This window comes from Heterodontus francisci, chromosome 17 (genome assembly GCF_036365525.1).
Source record: "Heterodontus francisci isolate sHetFra1 chromosome 17, sHetFra1.hap1, whole genome shotgun sequence".
Lineage (NCBI taxonomy): Eukaryota > Metazoa > Chordata > Chondrichthyes > Heterodontiformes > Heterodontidae > Heterodontus > Heterodontus francisci.
The window spans coordinates 72,184,340-72,211,044 of record NC_090387.1 but is presented as its reverse complement, the minus strand read 5'-3'; the positions used below and the strand labels follow the sequence as shown (position 1 = coordinate 72,211,044).

At 43.3% G+C, this 26,705-nt stretch overlaps 1 protein-coding gene across 3 annotated transcripts in view; it reads right to left on the bottom strand.

Moving 5' to 3' along the window:
* Nucleotides 1–26,705, bottom strand: part of cbfb (core-binding factor subunit beta) — a 148,708-nt gene that overhangs the window by 15,478 nt on the left and 106,525 nt on the right. The window contains exons 5-6 of one of the 3 annotated variants that reach the window (XM_068049656.1): nucleotides 15,552–15,647; nucleotides 4,107–4,164 (exon numbers count right to left, since the gene is read on the bottom strand). In XM_068049656.1, the coding sequence (XP_067905757.1) occupies nucleotides 4,114–4,164; nucleotides 15,552–15,647 (147 nt within the window). In that variant the 3' untranslated portion in view covers nucleotides 4,107–4,113. Of the gene's footprint in view, nucleotides 1–4,106; nucleotides 4,165–15,544; nucleotides 15,648–26,705 lie in introns of all 3 variants that reach the window. The other 2 variants (XM_068049655.1, XM_068049654.1) reach the window with 2 other exon arrangements.

Here is a 26,705-nt window from a genome sequence, read left to right as displayed (position 1 = left end):
TAGAGAAATAACATTTTATTCCAGTCCTCTAAATCCATTAAAGTGCATGCCACAGCTTGTGAGCCAGTGTGCCATTAAACCTAACATCTCATTCATCTGAAGAATGTATGGTGGATCAAAATAGTTTTATTTGGTACTTTTGGCATAAGTAAGTGATTGGCTGAGATATAAAACCTAGTCTTTAGGCCAGACAAATTCTCTTCTAGGAACTTCTCAAGTGAACATGTCTGACATGCATCAGTCACTGTGTCCACATCCACAAATGCCTGGATTACCATGAATAATATGCACCATTACACCAAACAATTTCTAAGAAGCAGGCCTAAATTTAAAAGGTTCATTAATAATGGGTAGAATTACAATGACACAATTTCAACTCTCTGGTTTACCTATATTCTGACATCGCTTACATGTCCTGAAAGTTTAACCCGGTCCTGAGTGATACTGGCCTGGGTTTTGGCCTGGAAGGCAGTCCCTTGCATGGATGTTTTACTGCAGGGCTCCTTAAAATTTTTTGTCTGGTTCCCACCCACAGACAACGCAACTGACAGGCTGGAGGTCTTTTGGTCAGGAAGCCTGCTCCACAAGGCTGAAGCCTATGTGGGGGAGTGAGAGAGATCACAGTGGATCCAATGTTGGTCCAGGGGAGCAGTCATCTCCAGCAGATGGTTAACTGGGTAGCTTGTTGTGCCTGGGGTGTGTGGCGGGTAAAAGGAGACACTCCTGCTCCTCCTGGCCCACAAGTAGTGCTGTAAAAGCACTTAGCACTTATCTTGTGGATTTAGCCCTTAAGCTGCCATGTTTCACCAAGACCTGGGAAACTTAGCAAAAATATGTTGAAAATAGAATGACTGGCCAAGTGAAGGCAGGCAGCCTAATTTTAACATTTGAATGACCAACCCACTTCATACTGGTTACCCGGTCTTGTTCAGTCTCCACTAAATCCAGAAGAGGTTGAGTTTCCATTTCAGATATTTTGCAATTTAACTCTGACGTGACCATAACCCCTTCCCGCACCACTTTTGAGAGTTAGGATTCAGCCCAATGAGTCAATGAAAGTGCTACGTGTCCTTTGTACATCTGATCCCATATCAGGCAGGAGGTCATGGGCTACCTTTAGTAATTTTTTCTATGTTCACAGAACTACCACCTATTCAAACTTTTCTGCTTCATGTCCCTCAACTAGTTTTGATTTGAATGCAAGGACTAAAATGAGACCAACATGCTGGTTCAGGCTGTATAACGACACACTTCCTCCCACCCAGTCATGTTTTTGGACTTTTGTGTTGCTATGTTCTCTGGTTCAATCTCACTAGCCACTTCCATGAATGGACCTTGTGCTCTCATAATCTGGAGCGCACCCTTTCCTAGTAACCAGTAACTAGATAAAATGGTACCACAACCCGAAGATTGCAAGAAAACCCTTACTCGGACATATAAGGTTCTGTACTACTGAACGACAAGTGTTGCTGAAAATAGTGACATGTTGTCGAAGCTTTTCGTCTTGTACTCATCAGGACAATCTGCAAGAATAACCAATGTAAGGGAAAACAACAATTTATACTGCATGAGAAGACTGCTGATTGGCTAGCAAGTGAACTCTGATTGGTAGAGGCATTGCTATGGAGAATGCATCAGTTTACCATGACTGACAGTTAACTGCCAAGCTTTGTTTGAAATTTAAACCAGGCATCTTGACTCTGGTCAAGGCATTGTCACTTATTTTGTTCAGCTGAAACAGGCGCAATGCTTGTACATATTCTTTCAGTCTGCAAAGAACAGGGCCCCGTGTATTAATATATGTGGCTTCCAGTATGGACAAATGTGCCACTCTGCAAGCCCTACTCACAATCAAATTGGGTGTCAGCGTAATTCTTAACACGCTGGATTATTTAGCAAATGTTGTCCAATCGTGGAATCACATCTAATGTTGGTCATTGCATCAATGCCTCTACCAGAGTTCACTTGCCAACCAATCAGCACTCTCTTCTCATGCAGTATAAGTTGCTGTTTTCCCTTATATTGGTCATTATTGTGAATTGTCCTGATGAAAGAAAGATGAAAAGCTTCGACATGACTATTTTCAGCCTTACTCGGACATTGGCTACGACTATGCATCATGTGCTGTCATGTGAATTTTATTTTATCAATCTCCCATATCAAGCTAAACATTCTACCAACTTGAGACAAAGGCTTTGAGCCAATAAGCATTTTTACATAAAAGTTTGCTTCTAAAGATTGTTCTTAAAAGACTACGTTTGCACAAAGTTAACCAGTCACCACCTGCCAACGCAAGGATGACCCGTTTTTTCCTACTGCTTTCTGCCTGTTAACCAATCCTTCATCCATGCCGGTATCTTACCTCCTATCCCATGTGCTTTAATTTTGCTAACCAACCTCCTGTGGGAGACTTTATCAAAAGCCTTCTGAAAATCCAAGTCCTGGGGTCTTATCAACCTTCAGCCCCATTAAATTATCCAATACAACCTTCTTACTAATACTAATTTCCTTCAATTCCTCATTCTCCCTAGTCCCTTGGATCTCTAATTCTGGGAGATTTCCTGCATGTTCCTCAATGAAGACAGACACAAAGTAATCATTTAACTTCTCTGCCATTTCTCTGTTCCCCATTATAAATTCTCCTGACTCTGCCTGTAACGGACCCACATTTGTCTTAGCCAAACATTTCCTTTTTGTGTACCTATAGAAGATTTTACAGTCTGTTTTTATATATTTTGCTAGCTTACATTCATATTCTATTCTCCCCTTCTTAATCAGTTTCTTGGTTCTCCTTTGCTGTATTCCAAAATCCTCAGGTTTACTACCATTTCGGGCAACTTTATAGGCCTTTTAATCCTTACTTCCTTAACATACAATCCTTAACTTACTTTGTTATCCATCGTGTCCATTTACCTCTATTTGTGCCTTTAAATCTTCTACCTTGTTGCAAATGCCACGTGCATTCAGGTAGAGTGTCCTTAATCTGGTCATCTTGACAAGATACTGCATTCTAAACCTAGTTGATGCTAGTCTTTGTTTCGCCTGCCTTTTAATATCGCTTGTTGCTTTTCTACCTCCTGTTACCAGCTTTACTTCCTTCCAATCTGAGCTACCCCTCAGGTTCCCATCCCCCGACAAGCTAGTTTAAACCCTCCCCAACAGCACTAGCAAATCTCCCTGCGAGTTCCAGTCCTGCTAAGGTGTAGCCCGTTCATCTTGTACAGGTCCCACCTGCCCCAGAATCGGTCCCAATGACTCAGAAATCTGATGCCATCCCTCCTACATGAATTTTCCAGCCACATGTTCAATTGATCAATCCTCCTATTTCTATGCTCACTCGCACGTGGCACTGGGAGTAACCCGGAGATTACTGCTCGACGCCCTGCTTTTTAATCTCCTTCCTAACTCCCTGAAATCTGCTTTCAGGACTTCATCCCTCTTCCTACCTACGTCCACATTGGTACCAATGTGGACCACGACCTCCTCCCCCAGAAGGAGGTCCTGCAGCTGCTCAGTAACATCCTTGACCCTGGCATCAGGGAGGCAACACACCATTCTGGAGTCACGTTTACTGCTGCAGAAACGCCTGCCTGATCCCCTGACTATTGAATCCCGTCACTATTGCTCTTCCAATCTTCTTCCTCCCCTCCTGTGCAGCTGAGCCACCAGTGGCGCCACAGACTTTGCTCTGGCTGCATCCCCGAGGAACCATCACCAGTATCCAAAATGGAAAACTGATTAACAAGCAAGAGACTCAAGGGTCTCCTGCACTGCCTGCCTGCTTCTCCTAGACTGCCTGGCAGTCACCCATTCCCTCTCTGCCTGCATGCTCCTAAACTGCAGTGTGACCACCTCCCTAAACATGCTATCCACGCAGTCCTTTGCCTCACGGATACACAAGTGACTCCAGCCATCATTCGAGTTCTGAAACCCGGAGCTCAAGCTTCTGCAGCTGGTAACACTTCCCGCAGATGTATTCGTCTAGGACACGTGGTGCGTCCATGACTTCCCACATACCGCAGGATGTACATTCCACTTGGCTGAGCTGACCTGCCATAATGTAACTTTAAAAACTATTTATTACAATTAGAAGTAGAACAACTTACCAGTTACTCACCAATCAGCTTCTTCCCCTGTACCGAAGAGAGGGGTAGCTACCGGAGGCTGAAAAAAGGTAGAAGAATAAAGAAAGGAGCACCTCCCTCACGCACCAAACTCCAAATTTACACTCTGCGCACTCAAAGTAGCTGTCAGTGCAGAGAAATTTATTTTCTCTCAATTTATAGCTCCCTTCCTTACTCAACTCCCTTCTTCACACTATGTGCCCTCCAGCAGCACTCAGTGCAGACATGCAGCACTGAGTCCCCTGAACTCATGCTCCCTGTAAACAACACTGTCAGCTCTGCTAGAGCTTGGCAACCAGTTTAAGCTAGCTATCTTATGAACAAGCTACAGCTACTCTCAGCTTGTATATCCCTGTTTAAAACTTTAAGAAACCTAATTTACTTCTTAAACAGTAATTTCAACGAATTGCTAAAATGTAAACAAAACAAAAACTTGAGATTAACCCTTAAAATCCACTACTTACCAAGCTCCCTTCTTTACACTTTGTGCCCTCTAGCAGCACTCCGTGCATTTGGAAGGTTATATTGGTTAAATCATCACTAAGTCTCTACCACTGAAAGGCTTGACTGAAGGCAAGTCCACCAGCCTTGTCTATGTAAGGGAACATGTTTAAAATGATTCACAAAACTCATGGATAGATACTATAAACATGACAACTACCATCAATTCCAAGGCATTGATGTAGATCCCAAGTCTCTTCTGGAGTGTGGAAATTTGAAAAAGAACAGAGACAACAACTGAAGTATGTAGAACATTTATTTATCCCCAAGATAATGGCAAAATATCTGCCCATCTTGTTTTACAGTTCCACAATTTCTAGCATTTGCTTCCTACAAACATCTATATCTGCATGTATAGGTGCAATTCCTGCTGAAAGCACTGGATGGCGCTAAAAGCAACACAGGCTTTGGCTAATTAAAAGTACCCCTGTGGTGATGCAAGGTTTCAAATCATGGGCTCAGTCGTTATGCAGCAGACATTGAAAATTGCTTCATTATCGTAGAGATACATGTAATTACATGCGAGTTTTAAAAAAAGCTACTTTTAATTGAAGTTGTGACCTTTTAACAAATTCCGATCAGTATTTTTTTGCTGCCTGCGTCCATTTTTGTTCTGATCTTTACATGCCTTGGCGTGCTCTGTCCGGCCACAGTTTAAAAATAAATGAGCCCCATAACTTACTGCAGTAACATTGGGGTTACATCAACTTTTAATGGTCAATGTGAGCCCCAATTTCCACAGTGTGTATCACACATATAGTACATACAGATGTACACTTAGAACATAGCACAATGCAAATTTCATTTTTCAGATCAATTACTGCATTCATGAGCAAGAATAAATCAGAACACGAAGCCAGAACAGATCAAGTAAAATGAGCAGGGTGGGAAGAGAAAGGAGGGCAGCACACAAGAATTGTGAAAAATGTGAAACTGTGGAAGTTAAAATTTCATCACTCCTCCCCCCTCCATCCCCAAATGACGATCCATCTTAAAATTTAACTTCCTTAAAATTAATTCCATTACTATCACAATATTTCATCATTCCTTCAAGGTGCAATTTACTTTGCCATTCTTCATATTTTTATTCGTTCACAGCTCCCCAATCTAACAGTGCATCTTCACAATTAACATCCGAGATGCTGAATGCGAGCAAGCAATGCCAAGATCGAAAGCTTCCGTAAGTTAGCAACATATACTAGCTGAGTAAGCTGCAACTATCACACTCTGAAGAACTTGCACAATAGACAAATAGACAGTCAATTGGATTGGATAATCTATTGTGAAGTTACTGTCTTTTAAAATTCATTCTTTCTGATAAACTGATGATTAGTTGCATGCCTGTGGTGGAAAATACTGAAAACATCAATATCCCATTTACTCTCTGGGTGTTTATAATTCCACAGGCTAACAAAACAGTAAATTCCAATAAAAATAATTTAAAGATATAGCCCACAGAAATCAAAAGAATTGTATATTCAGTTTTACTGAACAGAAGTTCAGAGTATTAACCACCTTTTGTTTGAAGGTAGTCCCACAATCTAAACACCACTGAACTGTGTAAGACATGTAAAAATGTGAAACAAAAACAAGAAATGCTGGATTCACTCAGCAGGTCTGGCAGCATCTGTGGAAAGAGAAGCAGAGTTAACGTTTCGGGTCAGTGACCCTTCTTCGGAACTGACAAATATTAGAAAAGTCACAGATTATAAACAAGTGAGGTGGGGGTTGGGCAAGAGATAACAAAGGAGAAGGACCAGGCCACATAGCTGACCAAAAGGTCACGGAGCAAAGGCAAACAATATGTTAATGGTGTGTTGAAAGACAAAGCATTAGTACAGATTAGGTGTGAATATACTGAATATTGAACATCAGCAAGTGCAAACCTGAAGAAAAACAACCTGAAAAAAAGTGGGTAAGCAAACTGAACAAACTAAGATGAAATGAAATAAATGCAAAAAAAGATTGTAAAAAATGTAAAAAGGAATGCAAAAAAAAAAGAAAAAATAACTAAAAATGAAAGTAAAGTGGGGGGCTGTCATGCTCTGAAATTATTGAACTCAATGTTCAGTCCGGCAGGCTGTAGTGTGCCTAATCGGTAGATGAGATGCTGTTCCTCGAGCTTGCGTTGATGTTCACTGGAACACTGCAGCAATCCCAGGACAGAGATGTGAGCATGAGAGCAGGGGGGAGTGTTGAAATGGCAAGCAACCGGAAGCTCAGGGTCCTGCTTGCGGACTGAGCGGAGATGTTCCGCAAAGCGGTCACCCAGTCTGCGCTTGGTCTCCCCAATGTAGAGGAGACCACACTGTGAGCAGCGAATACAGTATACTACATTGAAAGAAGTACAAGTAAATCGCTGCTTCACCTGAAAGGAGTGTTTGGGGCCTGGGATAGTGAGGAGAGAGGAGGTAAATGGGCAGGTATTACACCTCCTGCGATTGCAAGGGAAGGTGCCCTGGGACGGGGACGAGGTGGTGGGGGTAATGGAGGAGCGGACCAGGGTGTCGCGGAGGGAACGATCCCTTCGGAATGCTGACAGGGGAAGGGAGGGGAAGATGCGACTGGTAGTGGCATCACGCTGGAGGTGGCGAAAATGGCGGAGGATGATCCTTTGGATATGGAGGCTGGTGGGATGAAAAGTGAGGACAAGGGGAACCCTGACACGGTTCTGGGAGGGAGGGGAAGGGGTGAGGGTAGAGGTGCGGGGAATGGGTCGGACACGGTTGAGGGCCCTGTCAACCACAGTGGGGGGAAATCCTCGGTTGAGGAAAAAGGAGGTCATATCAGAAGCACCGTCATGGAAGGTAGCATCATCAGAGCAGATGCGTCAGAGACGGAGAAACTGGGAGAATGGAATGGAGTCCTTACAGGAGGTAGGGTGTGAAGAAGTGTAGTCGAGGTAGCTGTGGGAGTCAGTGGGCTTATAATGGATATTGGTAGACAACCTATCCCCAGAGATGGAGACAGAGAAGTCGAGGAAGGGAAGGGAAGTGTCAGAGATGCCAGTTTCTCCGTCTCCGACGCATCTGCTCTGATGATGCTACCTTCCATGACGGTGCTTCTGATATGACCTCCTTTTTCCTCAACCGAGGATTTCCCCCCACTGTGGTTGACAGTGCCCTCAACCGTGTCCGACCCATTCCCCGCACCTCTACCCTCACCCCTTCTCCTCCCTCCCAGAACCGTGACAGGGTTCCCCTTGTCCTCACTTTTCATCCCACCAGCCTCCATATCCAAAGGATCATCCTCCGCCATTTTCGCCACCTCCAGCGTGATGCCACTACCAGTCGCATCTTCCCCTCCCTTCCCCTGTCAGCATTCCGAAGGGATCGTTCCCTCCGCGACACCCTGGTCCGCTCCTCCATTACCCCCACCACCTCGTCCCCGTCCCAGGGCACCTTCCCTTGCAATCGCAGGAGGTGTAATACCTGCCCATTTACCTCCTCTCTCCTCACTATCCCAGGCCCCAAACACTCCTTTCAGGTGAAGCAGCGATTTACTTGTACTTCTTTCAATGTAGTATACTGTATTCGCTGCTCACAGTGTGGTCTCCTCTACATTGGGGAGACCAAGCGCAGACTGGGTGACCGCTTTGCGGAACATCTCCGCTCAGTCCGCAAGCAGGACCCTGAGCTTCCAGTTGCTTGCCATTTCAACACTCCCCCCTGCTCTCATGCTCACATCTCTGTCCTGGGATTGCTGCAGTGTTCCAGTGAACATCAACGCAAGCTCGAGGAACAGCATCTCATCTACCGATTAGGCACACTACAGCCTGCCGGACTGAACATTGAGTTCAATAATTTCAGAGCATGACAGCCCCCCACTTTACTTTCATTTTTAGTCATTTTTTGTTATTTTTTCTTCCTTTTTTTTTGCATTCCTTTTTACATTTTTTACAATCTTTTTTTGCATTTATTTCATTTCATCTTAGTTTGTTCAGTTTGCTTACCCACTGTTTCTTTCAGGTTGTTTTTCTTCAGGTTTGCACTTGATGTTCAATATTCAGTATATTCACACCTAATCTGTACTAATGCTTTGTCTTTCAACACACCATTAACATATTGTTTGCCTTTGCTCAGTGACCTTTTGGTCAGCTATGTGGCCTGGTCCAATCTGCACCTTCTCCTTTGTTATCTCTTGCCCAACCCCCACCTCACTTGTTTATAATCTGTGACTTTTCTAATATTTGTCAGTTCCGAAGAAGGGTCACTGACCCGAAACGTTAACTCTGCTTCTCTTTCCACAGATGCTGCCAGACCTGCTGAGTGAATCCAGCATTTCTTGTTTTTGTTTCAGATTTCCAGCATCCGCAGTATTTTGCTTTTATGTAAAAATGTGATGTTTGAATTCCAACTCAAACCTGCTGTTCATCACAAACCACTTTCAGCTCAATGGTTTTCAGATTGACAGACAGATGTTAAATTATAAATTTCAAACAAGTAATTACTCATTTTATATTAATGATGTCACTGATTCTTCTACCATAGTTTTTCCTTTATAGTATTTACATGTGTGGCAATATCTGGTTGGAAAACCTTATGAAAATCTGTTAATAGGATAACAAGCAAGGGCAAACGAATACCAAATTTCTTTCCTCTCCAGTTGTAATAATTTTTGAACATCTTTTATTACAATTAAATATATTATAAATTATTTAGTCTACTTTCAAATTACATAATTTGCAACTCCAACACCAACAACTTCCCGGCTGTAGTGAAGACCCGTGTGCCAGAACTAGCCACGTCACGAGCCAAGCTGTTCCAACACAGCTACAATACTGCCATGTAGTTAATTTGGAACATTGCCCCTCTATGTTCTGTCCACAATAAGCAATAGACATCCAACTCAGCAAATTACCACCCTATCAGCCTACTCTAAATATCAGCAGTGCTGTCAAGTGGCATTTGATCAACAGCCTGTTCACCAATGCTCAGTTTGGGTTCAGTCAGGACCACATGGCTCCAGACATCACTGCAGCCTGATCCATACATGGACACAAGAGCTGGGTTCCAGAGTTGAGGCGAGTGACTGCTCTTGGCATCAAAGCAGTATTTGACTGAGTGTGTAGCTGTAGCAAAGCTTCATCCCCTTTGTATTTTTCCTCCAGTGAAGGCGGCAGACATTCAATTAGCACCAAGGAGCCCTAGTAAAACTGGAGTCAGTGAGATCAGGGAAGGGAAACGCTTCAGCGGTCAGAGTCAAACCTGACACAAGTGAAGATGTTTGTGGCCATTGGAGACTAAATATCTCAGCCCCAGGGCATTTGCTGCAGGAGTTCCTTTGGTCAGCAAAGGCCCTAATATCTTCAGCTGCTTCAATGACCTTCCCTCTATCATGTCAGAAGTGGGGCTGTTTCACAGATGATTGCAGAGTGCTCAGTCCACTTGCAACTCAGATAATGAAGCAGTCCATGCCCATAGCACCAAGACCTGGACAACATCCAGGCTTCAGCTTAGTGGCACTTATCATTCATGCCAGACAAGTGCCAGGCAATGACCATCACCAACAAGAGAGCCTAATTACCTCCCAATGATATTCAATGGCATTACTATCACTGAATTTCCACCACCTTCCACCCCATCATCATCTTGGGAAGCATCTTTGATGTCTGCAATGATGCAAAAGCTCTACTGGATCAGCCACAAAAATACCACTGTTGCTATACCAAGTCTGATGCTGGGTATTCTGTGGCAAGTGGCTCACCTCCTGACTCACCAAAGCCTTATAACCACCTACAAGGCAGAAATCAGTAGTGTGATTGAATAGTTGACATTTGTTTCGATGAGTGCAGGTACAACACTCAAGAAGTTAAACACCATCCAAGACCAAGCAGTCCATTTGATTGCCCTCCTAATCGCCAGATTAAAAATACATTCCGAGTGACTTAACACAAAGAAATTTGAGCTAATTAGAAACAGGCAACATAAGATTTATAAAGGGTAGGTCATAGCTAATGAAGCTAACTGAATTTTGAGGAACTGAAGTAGTAGATAGTGGATATAGGAATATAAAGTTCAGAAGGCATTTGATGAGGTTTCACAGACTGGACTGTGAGCTGAAATTAAAGCTCCTGGAATTGAAGGCAAATTATTGACCTGGTTAAGAGATTGGTTAGGTAGTGGAAGACAGTAGAGATCATGGTTATGTAGTTGAATTGGAAAGAGGAGACAATTAGTATCCCTCAGGAATCTGTGCTGGGGCCTCAACAATTCACTATTTATTAATGGTTATCTTAAACGCAAAAGAGACCATAAATTCAAGTTTGACAATGACACAAAGATTGGCAGCATAGTAAATAGTGCAGATGCAAATTACAAAGATATTGACAGAATAATCGAGTGGACAAAGCAGTGGCAGATGGATTTCAATGCAGTGTGAGGTCATCCATTTTGGACCAACAAAGGATCCATATGATTATTATTAAATGGTATAAAGCTAGGAACAGTATAAGAGGTTTAGGGGTCCATGTAAACAGATTATTGTTTTCTTTGTACCTGACTACTACATTTCAGTAAAGAGGCTAATGGAATATTAGCCTTTATAATCAGAGGGCAAATACAAAAAGGCATGAAGCTTTGCAACAGCTGTACAAAGCTGTGGTTAGACCACATATGGAGTACTGTGTACAGTTCTGAGCACCACCACATTGTAGAAAGGATATATTGGCCTTGGAAGTAGTACAGCACAGATTCACCAGAATGTTCCAAGGTCTCCAAGGGCTAGATTGTGAGGAGAGATTACATAAACTAGGCTTGTTATGACTTGAATATTGAAGGCTAAGGGATCATTTGGTTGAGGTTTTTACAATTTTGAAAGGAATTGGATAGGGTAAATAGAGAGTAACTTTTCCACTGGTTGGGAAATCTAGGACAAGGAGACAATCTTAAAATCAGAACTAGGTCATTCAGGAGAGAAAAGTTGGGAAACACTTCACGCAAAGGGGTGAAGAAGTGTGCAGTTCTCCCCCACAAAAAAGCAGTGGGTGCAAGCTCAATTCATAATTTTAATGGAGTGTCTCCTGACAATGCAGCCAAGTGCCGATGTCATCACTGCAGTCTGAACTGCACACATGTGCGGAATGCATTCATCCTTGCGCACCTGCAAAATGCACCTGAGATGTGCCAGCTTGCCAGCACTAATGCGTGCGAATACATCATGCAAAGGGATATCAGCCTCCAGTGTGAATTTTGTAACGCCGCCTCAATTGAAGCTTTTCTTCCCCGCTCTCTCCTGCAATCAGCGCCTCAATCACCGTTTCTCTTCCCCGCTCCCTCCCATGCCTGCTGGCTGCTCCATTTCGCTGCTCCCGACTGGTCGCCGCTCACTTCCCGCCTCGCCGCTAACACCCCGCTCACTCCCCTCCCCCCAACCTGCCGCTTCTCCAGGTGGCAAGGCAGGCAGTGGCGACCAATCAGGTGTGGGAGAACACAGCGGGATGGAGCAGTGAGCAGGCAGGCATGGGAGAGAACTATGGGATGGAATGGCAAGCAGTGTGAAGTAGTGAGAAGGTGGGCACAGGAGGGAGTGGGAAACAGAAGTGGCAACCGTGAGAGGGCGCTGTTGGAATGGTTGGGGGGGGGGGGAGAGGCAGTGGAAACAGCGATCACAGCCATTAAGCAGTGAGGGGGTTTGGGTTAAATTTTTTCTGTTAATTGGAGCGCCATCTTTATTACAGGCAGCTGCCCGAGACTTTGCAGATAGCGACGTTTCAGTTGATGAGCCTACATTTGCGCATGTGCCAGTACTGCATCCCCTAGTGGTTGCATTGGCAGCAAACGCAGCCTAATTTTAAATCTGAAATGATAGATTTTTGCTGGCCAAGTGTACAAAAGAGTATGAAGCCAAGCCAGGTGGATGGCGTCAAGATACAGATTAGCCATGATCTCGCTGAATGGTGGAAAAGGCAACACCATCACCTCAAAGTTCTCCTGCAAGTCACACAGAACCCTGTCGTTAGATCGCCATTCCTTTACTATCGCTAGGTCAAGATACTGGAACCTGATCCAACAGCATTGTGGAAGCATCTTAGCACATTAACTGTAGAGTTCAAGAAGCACCAACTTCGCAAGGACAAATACGGATATAGGCAATAAATGCTGGCCTTGGCAACAACACCAATAACCAAGTAACGAATTTAAAAAATCTATTAACTCAATGAACTGTTTAAAAGCTGGTTTCTCTCCCCTTCAGTCCACTTGCTATTGATCTGTCTCCAGGATGATAAAATGAGGCAAAAAAAGTGCCTGAGGCTTCAGCACATAATCTACACCGACAATACGACACACTTTTGTGGAAAGTCTACACGGTCAGAGATGTTGTTCTCCTGATGAAATATTACACTGAAGCCCTGTCCTGTTGGTTGGACTTTAAAAAAAAAATCCATGACACCATTCAAAAAGGAGGTGGACGTTTTCCTGGTATCCTGACCAACATTTCTTCCTCAATCAAAACTATCAAAAACAGATCAATTGGTCATTTATCTCAGCGTCACTTCTGGGAGCTTGCTGTGTTCAAAATAAACTGCTACAACTGCCTACGTTGCAGCAAAGCACTCTTCAAAGTAATACAATACATACAGAACATTTTGAAATGAGAGGTGTGGTAAGGTGCTATAAATGTAAAACTTTTTTGTGGACTGAAATCATCTTTAAAGACCACTGCCAACTAAACAAAATTAGAGAGAAGCACCATTGTTGCCAGTGTCAAAACAGGGGAAAAAGGGAACATTCTCTTGACACATGTCTCAAAGTGCAGAGGTGAGACAAGCCAGCAGCATTGCAAAAGGACACTTGGCCTTCCTCACAGTCCAGGTAAACTCCAATTCGACCAGCCTTCCCACTTGTTTTTTTTTTAAATGGACTGAAATCGATAAAACCCAACAAAAGTGAAATATGCAAGTGACAATACTAGGAATCCAGGCCAGAATCAGCAAGTGAGTGAGGTCATTTTTGATTAGGGCTGCTTCCACCAAAGACACAACTGAAAATTTCTCCTACGAAAAACATCCAGTTTACATCGTTTGGTTAGACTGGATGAGCTTCACACCAAGGGAGTAGTGCAAAATTTGAAACAGTTCAAAACATCTACAGATCCATTTTGTGATACTCAAGACGATACAAAAAATATGCACGTGTTGGTGTGTTCTTGTGGATGCCCCACTGAACTGATCTTTCGAGCTGAGGTAGCAGACAAATAAGAGGATGCATGCATGCATGGATTGGGCAGGGGGGTGGGGAGCAAAGAGATCAGAGTACATGGAGATGCAAGACAGCAAGCAGGGTCAGCGAGCACACGAGAAAGACAGGCAGAGACATATACAGATATAACAGCTGCGAGAAAAAGAGCGTAAGGCAAAGAATGCATCAGAGATTATGATTGGGTGGTGGGGGGCATACATAAGGGGGGAAATGTGTTAGACTATTATACACCAGCAGCCCTTTTTGTACCTTACCCTATGCTGCTTTTATTCAGACAGAAGGGGGTAATGCATGCAAGCTGCATGTTGCAGTGAAATCTGGCACTGCAATCACTGTAGGGGGTAGTGGGTGGAGTGAGTGGAGTAATGATAGTTATTTCTGTTTTACTAAAGGAATGGACTGTAATCTGTTCTCTATTAAAGTCATTTCAAATAAGGAAACATTTTAATTTTTTTTTTTGCTTTAAACAGCCTTTAAAAACAGAGCAGTGAGTGTTCTGCCAGGAAAAGCACGGCCACTGTATAATGCTGGATTGCTTACAGAGCACCCGAATGATCAAGTACAGCTGGGTTAGTTTAAAGTTTGTTTAAACATTTTAAATTTTACCATTCATCTTTATTTTAAAAAAATCAGTTGCTAAGTTTGTCATTTAGGCACTGAGCAGCCTGACTGCACTCCTACAAACACCCAGTTGGGTGGGACAAAGGACAGACTCTGATTCAAATTTGAGCCTCAAACCAGACATACAAAGTACCAAAAGGGACAATAAAGGACAGGTGAGCTGCTATCAAGACTGAGGTTTTGGAATCAGCTGTAGAGGCATTTTGCTTCACAATTCCTATTGGAAGACCCATTGTTGTGAACCAAGTCACTTATAATGACTATGCATTTAAATCAGCTGTAGCTTACATAGAAGAAAGGAAATGCCGTTTAACATCTCTATTTTAATTTGAAATAGAACTGAAAAGAACTTAGAACGCATGGACTAAATCCAGCCCAGATAGAAGGGATTTAAGGCATTTACAAACAGCAAAGATACAAGTTTGCAGTAGTTTTAATCCAATTCATAATGGATGCAAATCCAAAGAGGAAGCTGATTACTTAGCACTTCAGAGATGCTTTACAGGTAGTTGTCATAATAATGGAGCATTCTAAGGAAGCTCGAGTTAAAATTTGCTGTTAGAGTAAATGGAACTTGACCCAGCCCCTTACCTGGGGATTCTCATTATGAACACTGAGTAGTGTTACAATTTTTGAGTAATATGAAAGCAAAATTCTGCAGGTGCTGGAAATTAAATAACAGAAAACACTCGGTGGGTTTGACAGCATCTGTGGAGAAACAGTTAACGTTTCAGGTTGATTTCTCAGAACTCCAGTCAGATCTCTCCACAGATGCTGCCAGACTTGGAGCTTTCCCAGCATTTTCTGTTTTTGTTTACAATTTCTCAGGACTGAGATTTTTCACTTCAGGAGGAAAAGACCAGTTAAGATCATTCCTAACCATGAGGAATAACTGCATCTCCACAAAAGATATATTAAACTGCAAGGACATCAGGCATTTCGAATACGGAGTCATTCTCCTCCTAAAAGAGCAAAACTCCTGTAGCACTATTACACCTTTCCCTTAAACCTTCACTTAAACTTCCAGGAACACATACATAAATACATAGTATTACATGCTCCCCTCCCTCCCTAACTTAACACAAAAAGTGTCCTAACCTCTCACCTCCATGTCCTCCCGATGGGACCTCTCCCTCTCCTCAAAATCCCTGGCTCTCCGTCGGGCATCCTCAAACGCCTGCTGTGCCAAGGAATCCTCCTGCTACAAGAAAGGAATAAGTAACTGAATGCAAGCTGGAATAAAATAGCAATAGTCATTAGAATTATTAAGGACTTAAAGAATTTTCTGCTGAATAAAGTTCCAACCCTATAACTCAGGAGTCATTTCTCCAAAAGTCATAATTCAATATTAATGAAATCTGTTTGACCGAGCATATCAACTGAAAAATACCAATAAAAGCAATCAGAATCAACATATTTCAGGACTTCTGTCCATTACAATGCAGCACAAATCAAGTGTAAATGGTAACTTACTCAAGAAAAAGTGAACTTTCAAGCTTGCTAACTGACACTCGTTACTAGCAATATCCTACTGCTAAGATCAGTCCCCAGCATTCAGTGCTTACTCTGCCCACAGTTGCACTGTCTCAAACAAACTTTACTGGCCCAAAATATTTACTTGTGTAAACTGCATAAATGAGCAAATATATGGGACAGGAAATTGGGCTCTTAGCATGTGTGTTTTGGGTACTATTAGTGGCCTTAGAGCTTCAAAATGGCATCCCTGTGGGATAAATTATGCCAACCATCATATTGGTGCAAGCAATAGTGGCTGTACAGTTGAAGTGCAACACTTATTTGATGCCAGCATTGCCACTTTGGAACTCAACACTCCAGCCAAACTCACAGCTGAGCATGGTTTCAGCAGCAGGAACGACCCTGCACCAACACTATTTAAAGGGATCAGCTACGTACAAGTCACTCGCTGGTTGATGCTATAATCTTACAAATGCTTGGTACTTTCTATAGTTGTTTAAAGTCACAAAAGTCTATGGGGAGTTGTGTGGTAGTGGCTAATGGGCTTCTGCTGATTTCCAAGGCCTCTGCACAAAGCAGTAGCACCTAGATATAGGTGCATTAGTAAGCATTCCCCTTGGAATACAGCATTACTGGGCGAATGAACAAAGGCCATGCAGAGCAGGCCATACTGCTGGCGAGGCGGAGGGGGAGGGAGAAGACATATGAACATATGAACTCTGAGTAGGAGCACACTTGGTCCCTCGAGCCTGCTCCGCCATTGAACAAGATCATGGCTGATTGGACTGTAATCTCGACTTCACATTCCTGCCTATCCCCGATTACCATTCACCTGCTTGCTCATCAAGAATCTATCTACAACAATATAATAAAAGCAAAATACTGCGGATGCTGGAAATCCGAAACAAAAACAAGAAATGCTGGAACCACGCAGCAGGTCCAGCAGCATCTGTGGAAAGAGAAGCAGAGTTAACGTTTCGGGTCAGTGACCCTTCTTCCATCTACCTCTGCTTTAAAAATTCTTCCACTGCCTTTTCAGAAAGAGTTTTCCAAAGACTCACGACCCTCAGAGAAAAATTTCTCCTCATCGGTCTTAAATGGGTGACCCCTTATTTTTAAATAGTGACGCCTAGATTAAGATTCTCCCACAAGGGAGAACATTCTTTCCACATCCACCCTGTCAAGACCCCTCAGGATCTGATATGTTTCAATCAAGTCGTCTCTTAACCTTCTATACTCCAGTGGGTACAAGCCTAACCTGTCCAACCTTTCCTCAGAAGACAACCCGACCATTCCAGGTATTAGTCTAGTAAACCTTCTCTGAACTGCTTCCAACGCATATACATTCTTCCTTAAATAAGGAGACCAATACTGTATATAGTACTCTAGATGTGGTCTCACCAATGCCCTACATAACTGAAGCATAACCTCCCTACATTTGTATTCAATTCCTCTTGCAATAAACAATAACATTCTATTAGCTTTCCTAATTACTTGCTATACCTACATATTAATCTTTTGCGATTCATGCACTAGGACACCCAGATCCCTCTGCATCTCAGAGCTCTGTAATCTCTCATTTAGATAATATGCTTCTTTTGTATTCTTCCTGCCAAAATGGACAATTTCACATTTTCCCACATTATACTCCATTTGCCAGATCTTTGCCCACACACTTAACCTATCTGTATCCCTTTGTAGCCTCATGTCCTCTTCACAACTTACTTTCAGACCTATCTTTGTTTTATCAGCAAATTTAGCACCCATATCCTTTGTCCCTTCATCCAAGTCATTTATATAAATTGTAAGAAGTTGAGGCCCCAGCACTGATCCATGGCACACCACTAGTTATATCTTGCCAACCAGAAAATAACCTATTGATGCCTACTGTTTCCTGTTAGCTAGCCAATCTTCTATCCAGGAAAAAAAATATTACCCCTACACCACGAGCTTTTATTTTCCGCAATAACCTTTGACGTGGCACCTTATCAAATGCCTTCTGGAAATCTAGGTACAGTACATCCACTGTTCCCTTTATCCACATTATGTTACTTCTTTAAAAGAACTCCAATAAATTGGTTAAATGTGATTTCCCTTTCACAAGACCATGTTGACTCTGTCTGATTACTTTGATTTTTTATCCTAAGTGCCCTGCTACAACGTCTTTAATAATAGCTTCTAATATTTTCCCTATGACAAATGTCAAGTTAATTGGCCTGTTTCCTGCTTTCTGTCTCCCCCCCTTTTTAAATAAAGGAGTAACTTTGGCTATTTGCCAATTTAATGGTACTCTGAATCTAGAGACTTTTACAAAATTAAAACCAGCGCATCAACTATCTTACTAGCCACTTCTTTTAAGACCCTAGGAAAAGTCCATCAGGACCTGGGGACTTGTCAGCCAGTAGCTCGAACAATCTGCTCAGTAATATGTCCCTGGTGATGGTAATTGTCGGGGGAGGAGGGGGGAGGGTGGGAGGAGGAGGAGGATGGGAGGAGGAGTCTCAGCAGGAGGCCATATACAACACCCAGGGTGTTCAGTGACCAATTCTCCTAACTGAACTGAAGCAAGGAACAATGTGTGAGACGTCAGCACTTCATTATGTGTTTTAATCCAGATAGCCGGTTGGTGAAGGATAGTACTGAAGCCAATTACTCAGTTTTACATTTAGAGTTAAATATTACGAGCATACACCTCCTCCCTCAACCACACCACAGCTTCAACAAGTGCCTCTTGTTGTGCGCGCAACTGAAACCCCAGTTAATATCCACCAACTGCTTACAATTAAACCAATATACCATTAACAGTAAGGGAGCTATCAGAAATTTACCATGTGCTCCAGCCACAATGCATCTCCCCTTTAAGAGGTGCAGACCAGCTTTAAGTAGTGCTAGCCACTGACCGTATCGGCCCTCTGCTGATGCTCCCAGCCAATGAACAATGCAATTAGCGCTGGCTGGACTCGTAGATAACTTCAATGAGTAGTGAGCATGAAGTTAGCAGCATTGGGCGCAAGAGCATCAGCATTTCTCCTCCTTATTGGCACAGTGATTAGCATCGCAGCCTCACAGCTCCAGCGACCCGGGTTTGGTTCTGGGTACTGCTTGTGCGGAGTTTGCAAGTTCTCCCTGTGACCGTGTGGGCTTCCGCCGGGTGCTCCTGTTTCCTCCCACAGCCAAAGACCTGCAGTTTGCTAGGTAAATTGGCCATTGTAAATTGCCCCGACTGTAGATAGGTGATAGGATAATTGAGGGAAGGTGGGGGATGTGGTAGGGAATATGGGGCTAATGTAGAATTAGTATAAATGGGTGGCTGTTGGTCAGCACAGACTCGGTGGGCCGAAGGGCCTGTTTCAGTGCTGCAAGGAGCGCTGTTAAGAGGCACTTAACCTTTGAGCCAGCAGCTGCTGCCTCCCTTTCACTGCCAAATTTCCCCAAACCATGGGAAACCAGTGTAGCAAATCCAGAATTTAAATCAGGCTCCCATAGCACAATTGGGAGCCTGATTAAAATATGGTAAATGAAATACCCCACTTCTCATTGGCAGGACACTCGCATGCCACAAAACTCGCCACCATAAAAATGGCAACAGGCACATACATAGCTGGTTTGGGGTGAGTTTCCAGTTTTTAAATTTTGAACACCCCAATCCTCCACTGCTGGTCACGAGGGGAGAGCGCAGTGGTAGTTAAGAGGCCATAGTGATTGAAAACTCTGGATACAGGTTGGAACTATTAACACAAAGTATTCTGAGCTGTGCTAGAATGGGATCATCAGTTCTATTGACCTCTCACTGATTGTAAAAGTTGAATCACCAGTGAAGTAGCAATCTACTCAATATTGAACAGGTCTGGCAGCATCTGTGGAGAGAGAAAGTTTTGGGTCAGTGACCCTTCTTCGGAACTGGCAAATATTAGAAATGTCAAAGGGTGTTAACGGACTGAAAATTGACCAGCAAGTACAAACGTGAAAAAAAAAAAACTGTGGGTAAGCAAACTGAACAAACTAAGATGAAGTAAAACATACAACAAAAAAAAATGTAAAAAAGTAAAAAATAACTAAAAATGCAAGTAAAATGGGGGGCCCCCATCATGCTCTGAAATGATTGAACTCAATGTTCAGTCCGGCAGGCTGTAGTGTGCCTAATCGGTAAATGAGATGCTGTTCCTCGAGCTTGCGTTGATGTTCACTGGAACACTGCAGCAAGCCCAGGATAGAGATGTGAGCATGAGAGCGGGGGGGAGAAAGTGTCGAAATGGCAAGCAACTGGAAGCTCGGGGTCCTGCTTGTGGACTGAGCGGAGGTGTTCCCCAAAGCGGTCACCCAGTCTGTGTTTGGTCTCCCCATCCCTTGGGATGTCCGTTAACACCCTATCTGTACTAATGCTTTGTCTTTCAACACACTATTAACATATTGTTTGCCTTTGCTCCATGACCTTCTGGTCAGCTACTCTGTGGCCTTGTCCAATCTACACCTTCTCCTTTATTATCTCTTGCCCCACCCCCGCTTTACTTGCTTATAACTTTTGACATTTCTAATATTTGCCAGTTCCGAAGAAGGGTCACTGATCCGAAACGTTAACTACTTCTCTCTCCACAGTTGCTGCCAGACCTGCTGAGTATTTCCAGCATTTCTTGTTTTGATTTCAGATTTCCTGCATTCGCAGTATTTTGCTTTCACTCAATAATGAAGTTGAGCCCAATTAGTTCTCTGGATTTTTGTCTCCCCTTAACAGGTGGGTGCATATAAGTGAACTCAGCCAAAGTAAGGGGCAAGCACATTTTCTACATAAGTTTAAAAGGCATGATAAGAGAGACAGTTGGGGTGGGAGTTGAAAGATACAAGCCACAATTGCTTCTCAAAGGGATAGGAATTGAGAGTCCAATTTTCAGCAAGGAGGGGGTGTGGAAAGAGGACAAAGTTGTTCACAACAGGGGAGGTAGGAGCAAAAGCCTGTGTTGCTCTCATGGAGGCAGGATGGGGTTTGTATCTTGTTGGTATTTAAACCATGGTTTACTTTCAATGTGGAGTGAGGAAGAGTACAGTGGTTCCAGTTTTTTTGTGTCTAAAGAATTCAAAGCGTTTCCTCAACATTAACCAGATTGTCAATACTGTGTCCAGTGGTTCTTACTTTGGTCATTTATATTTATATTCCTCAACTCCATTTGCACTATCAATTTGCTAAAATACCTACGGGGATATTAAGGGATTTAACTTATTTTTTGGGCTTCTGAGTATTTTGAAGAGAACAATTGAGGCGAGGCTGCAGGATGTGTATTAAAGTACAGCAAGGCGAAGTTTACTTGAGCCCCATTATATTTAGTACATTACAAAATGTTACCCTCAACAACACTACATACACATGCAGTACTGATGGAAGGACGCAGTGATTTTTAACTTAAGAATTTAAATCATCCTGACGCTCAGAAAGGGGTGATAAAATTCCCATTAAAAGCACGCAGAAACAAATAAGACTTGCATTTATCTAGCACCTTTCATGACCACCTGATGTCTCAAAGCCATTCCAGGCAAGGCCTGATTCAGGACACCATGAATAAGTCATAGATGGCAAACAGGATAGTTTCATACAGACATGCATGCCAGTGAACCAGACACGACACTAATCAAATCACTGAACCAAAATTCCTTTAACATTTCACCATGATGGCAGTACATCAATAACTCATTAGTTATAGTCAGCCAGAGTTCCTGAAGTACAAGGAAATTGCCTTTTCTGCCCGAGGCATCAGGTTGCTCCATACAGCTATTTATAAGTCAATGCAGGAAGGGCACTCCATCTTAGCCTATCATCCTCCATTCTGACAGATATTCATCCAATTTCATGTAGCAAGCCAGCAGCAGAGAAGCCAAACAAAAAGACAAATTACCTTCTGCGTTCTTTGATTTGATGCATCAACACACTGTAGGACACGTCAGTGCCATAAAGAAATGTAGTTACAGATGTCAACCTCCTGAAAATATTTTGATGCCAATAACGTTAGGAAGTCATCTATCCACATGACCATTCCCTTTCAAGTGTAAGATAAAGGGCATATTCCAACTCAGTTGGATCCACAAGGCAGTGGAGAGAATTGAAACACAAATATGTCAATGGTGTTACGACCGAGACGAGGAGTGCACTCTTTTTTCTAGATCCACTTCTCCACAGCTCAAGACATTTCAAAAAACTATTTACCCAGTTACCAATGCAATCATATACCCTACTCTTTATCCCAGAATAAAATACACCAACCAGGTTTCTCTAATAAAGAACAAAATCAGTTTATTATAAAACAAGACAACCAGTAACAAAGCAAAGCATTAACAGATTGAAATATGAAAGTTCCCCTTTTTAAATTCCCCACACACAAACTCACTGGAAAAAAAAAACACAAATTCTCTCAGCAGAGGTCTGTTAGAAAAAGAAATACTTTGGCCAAATACTTGCTAATTCTTGAAGGAAAAGAAGAGATATGGAAAGATGTCAGTTATCCCTTTTTGGTCTGGCATCCCAAATACGCACAGACGCTGTCACTGGGATCTTTCTGGAGCAGTTCGTTTCAGGCAACATTGAGGATCAGTTTGGCAGGCTTTCTAGGAGAAATGTGGCATCAGGAGTTTCTGGCAGGTTGTTCAGTAGAAATGCAGCATCAGTTTTTCTATTTCTTACACTCGATTCTCAGGAAGTTCTCAAAGAGATGGAAGAGGGAGAGCTGAAGGTGGCTTCTCTCTTGGCTGGTTTGCTCCAACTGTCTTCAAAACAGTTCACATCCCAACACATGGTCCAAAGCAAAGCCAAAAACAATATCCTAGAGTCAAGCCTCCTGACCGCTTTTGAACTGTCACTTCTCTGTAAACATCTTCCCCAAGTCACCAAAGTTTCTGTTGTTTATTGCTTAAAGTACATGATTTCCAGCAAGGCTGTTTTTAAACAGCACCTCAGTGTCCTTTCAATGAGCAGTCAACAACAAAGCTAAGTCCAGCTTCTATGAAATCTTCAGCCTTCCAATGAATCCATCTCCACAATTTAAATACAAGTCCTCTGAAACATATACTTAAAAAATATAGCAGTTTGGAACAATGGCAACACACTTATACACTGCCTTTTAAGTAGAAAGTTTTTTTTAATTCTTTCATGAGATGTGGCCGTCACTGGCAAGGCCAGCATTTGTTGCCCATCCCCAATTGCCCTACAGAAGGTTTTGGTGAGCTGCCTTCTTGAACCGCTGCTGTCCATCTGCTGCAGATACTCCCACAGTGCTGTTCGGAAGGGAGTTCCAGGGTTTTGATCCAGAAACAGTGAAGGAACGGCAATATAGTTCCAAAACAGGTTGCTGTGTGGCATGTAGGTGGTGTTCCCATGTATCTGCTGCTCTTATCCTTCTAGTTGGTGGATGTCGCAGCTTTGGAAGCTGTAGAAGGTGCTATGCTGAGTTGCTGCAGTGCATTTTGTAAATGGTGCACACTGCTGCCACTGAGAGTCAGTAATGGAGGGAGTGAATATTTAATTGGATGGATGGGGTGCCAATCAAGCGGGGTGCTTTTTCCTGGGTGGTGTCGAGCTTCTTGAGTGTGGGAGCCGTACTCATCCAAGCAAAGGGAGGGCATTCCATCACACTCCTACGTGCCTTGTACAGTGTGGACAGGCTTTGGAGAGTCAGGACGTAGTTTACTCGCCTCAGAATTCCCAGCTTGACCTACTCTTGTTGCCACAGTACTTATATTATGAAAGTGATTGTTTTTTGTTAAAATATTTTTAAAGGAATTTATCGTTAAACTGAATAAATGTTGGACCAGTTCTTTTTTAAAAAAGAGCGATCAAGGGGACATTGAGGGAGCTGGAGTGGCAACAATGTTACTGGTTGTCACATGACTCAAGTTAAAGATAGAACAGAAACCCTAGCAATAGGGGCAGAGCAGTGACGAGCATCCCTTTGATTGGACAAGCCCAGTAGCAGCACAGCACCTGGGATGCACAGAAAACTCACAAGCTTTCTGGTTGTGTGTTCGTGTGTGTTTTACTTTCTGGAGTGATATAATGTTAAGTCTGCTGAAGTGTCAAGGAAGGACAGTAGACCACCACTCAGCTCACTTTCCAGAAACTTTATAAAAGACCCTTTGAAGTCCACTATGTTGATTCATCTCGCTTCCTGTCTTTGAAGAAAGCCTGTTAAAATTAATTCTCAACGCCACCTGAAAAGAACTGCTCTAGGAAGATCCCATTGACAACCGTCGAGACGCATTTGGGATGCCAAACCAAAACCAAGAGCAAGTAATCTGCCCAAAAGTTTTTTTTTTTGTCTGTAACAGAACTCAATTTATAAAAAATCCCTTTTTTTTTTGGTTAACAGGTGTGTGTGCGCGCGCGTGCAAGAAGACACGAAAGTAAAAAGGGAACTTTAAAATCTGTGTGTTCATTTTGTACTTCATTACTGGTGAAGACTGGTTTCATAATAAACTGATAATTTTGTTGTTCATTAACGAAAGCCGATTAGTGTTCTCTATTCTGGGAAAAAAAAAAAGTGTATATGATTGACTGTATTGATAAGTTGGAAAATTTTAAATATGCTGTGACCTGTGGAGAAGTGGGACTAGAACAAACAGTGCACTCTTCCCGCCTCGGTTGTAACAATATGGCTGGTCCAGTTCAGTTTTTGGTCACTGGTAACCCCGAGGATGTTGATAGTGGGAGATTCAGTGATGGTAATGCCACTGAATATCATGGGGAGATGGTTAGTTTCTCTCTTGTTGGAGATGGTCATTGCCTGGTACTTGTGAGGCACCAATGTTACTTGCCACTTATCAGTCTAAGCCTGAATGTTGTCCGGGTTTCGCTGCATATGGACATGGGCTGCTTCAGTAGCCAAGCAGTTGCAAATGGTACTGAACAGGTCAGTGAATATTCCCACTTCTGACCTTATGATAGAGGGAAGGTCATTGAAGTAGCAGCTCTAAAGGAGTTGGAACTAGGACACGACCCAGGGCGATGGCCTGGGACTGAGATGACTGGCCTCCAAAAACCACAAACCCCTTCCTTTGTGCTATGACTTCAATCAGTGCAGAGATTTTCCACCCCTCCCACCCCACCCTACCCTACATTGACTTCAGTTTGGCTAGGTTTTCTTGATGCCACACTGTCAAACGCTGCCTTGATATCAAGGGCAGTCATTCTCCCTCATCCCAGTTCAGCTCTTTTGTTTATGTTTGGACCAAAACTGTAATAAGTCAGGAATAGAGCAGCCCTGGCGGAATCCAAACTGAGCATCAGTGAGCGGGTTATTGCTGTGTAGGTGCCGCTTGATAGCACTGTTGACGACCCCTTCTACTTTGCTGCGAAATCGAGATGAGGCTGATGGGATGGTAATTGGCCAGTTTAGATTTGCCCTGCTTTCTGTGGATAGGACATACCTGGCTAATTTTCCACATTGTCGGGTAGATGCCAGTGTTGGAACTGAATTGAAATAGCTTGGCTATGGGTGTGGCTAATTTGGAGCACAAGTCTTCGGTACTAAAGTCGGAATGTTGTCAAGACCCATAGCTTTTGCAGCATCCAGTGCTTTCAGCCAATTCTTGATATCATGTGCAACGAATCGAATTAGCTGAAGACTGGCATCTGTGATGCTGGGAACCTCATGAGGAGGCTGAGATGGATCATCCACTCGACACTTCTGGCTGAAGATGGTTACAAATGCTTCAGCCTTTTCTTTTGCACTGATGTGCTAGGCTCCTCCATCACGGAGGGTGGGGATACATGTAGATCCCCCTCCTCCCATTAGTTGTTTAACTGTCCGTCGGCATGCATGACGGGATGCAACAGGACTGCAGAGCTTTGATCTGAACCATTGGTTGTGGACCGCTTAGTTCTGCCTATTGCATGCTGCTTGCGCTGTTTGGCAAGCAATTAGTCCTGTGCTGTAGTGTCACCAGGTTGACACTTCATTTTTAGGTATGCCGTCAATCATAAGGTCAGAAGTGGGGATGTTCAGCACCATTCGCAACCCCTCAGATACTGAAGCAGTCCATGTAGCAATGCAGCAAGACCTGGACAATATCCAGGCTTGGGCTGATAAATGGCAAGTAACATTTGGGCCTCAAGTGCCAGGCTGAATCGCCCACTATCAACACCCTGGGGGGGGGGCGTTAACATTGACCAGAAACTGAACTGGAGGAGCCATATAAATACAGTGACTACAAGAGCATGTCAGAGGCTAGGAATCCTGCGGCGACTAACTCACCTCCCGACTCATCAAAGCCTGTCCACCATCTATAAGGCACAAGTCAGGAGTGTGATGGAATACTTGCCACTTGCCTGGTTGGGTGCAGCTCCAACAACACTCAAGAAGCTCAACACCATCCAGGATAAAGCAGCCCGCTTGACTGGCACCCCTTCCACAAACATTCACTCTCTCCACCACTGACACATAGTGGCAGCAGTTTGTACCATCTACAAGATGCACTGCAGCAACGTACCAAGGTTCCTTCGACAGCACTCTCCAAACCTGCAATCTCTACCAACTAGAAGGACAAGGGCAGCAGATGTATGGCAACCTGCAAGCTCCCCTCCAAGCCACACACCATCCTGACTTGGAACAATATCTCCGTTTCTTCAGTCGCTGGGTCAAAATCCTGGAAGTCCCTTCCTAACAGCACTGTAGATGTACCTAACCCACATGGACTGCATGGTTCAAGAAGGCAGCTCACCACCACCTTCTCAAAGGAAATTAGGGATGGGCAATAAATGCTGACCTAGCCAGCGATGCCCACATCCCAGGAACAAATAAAATAA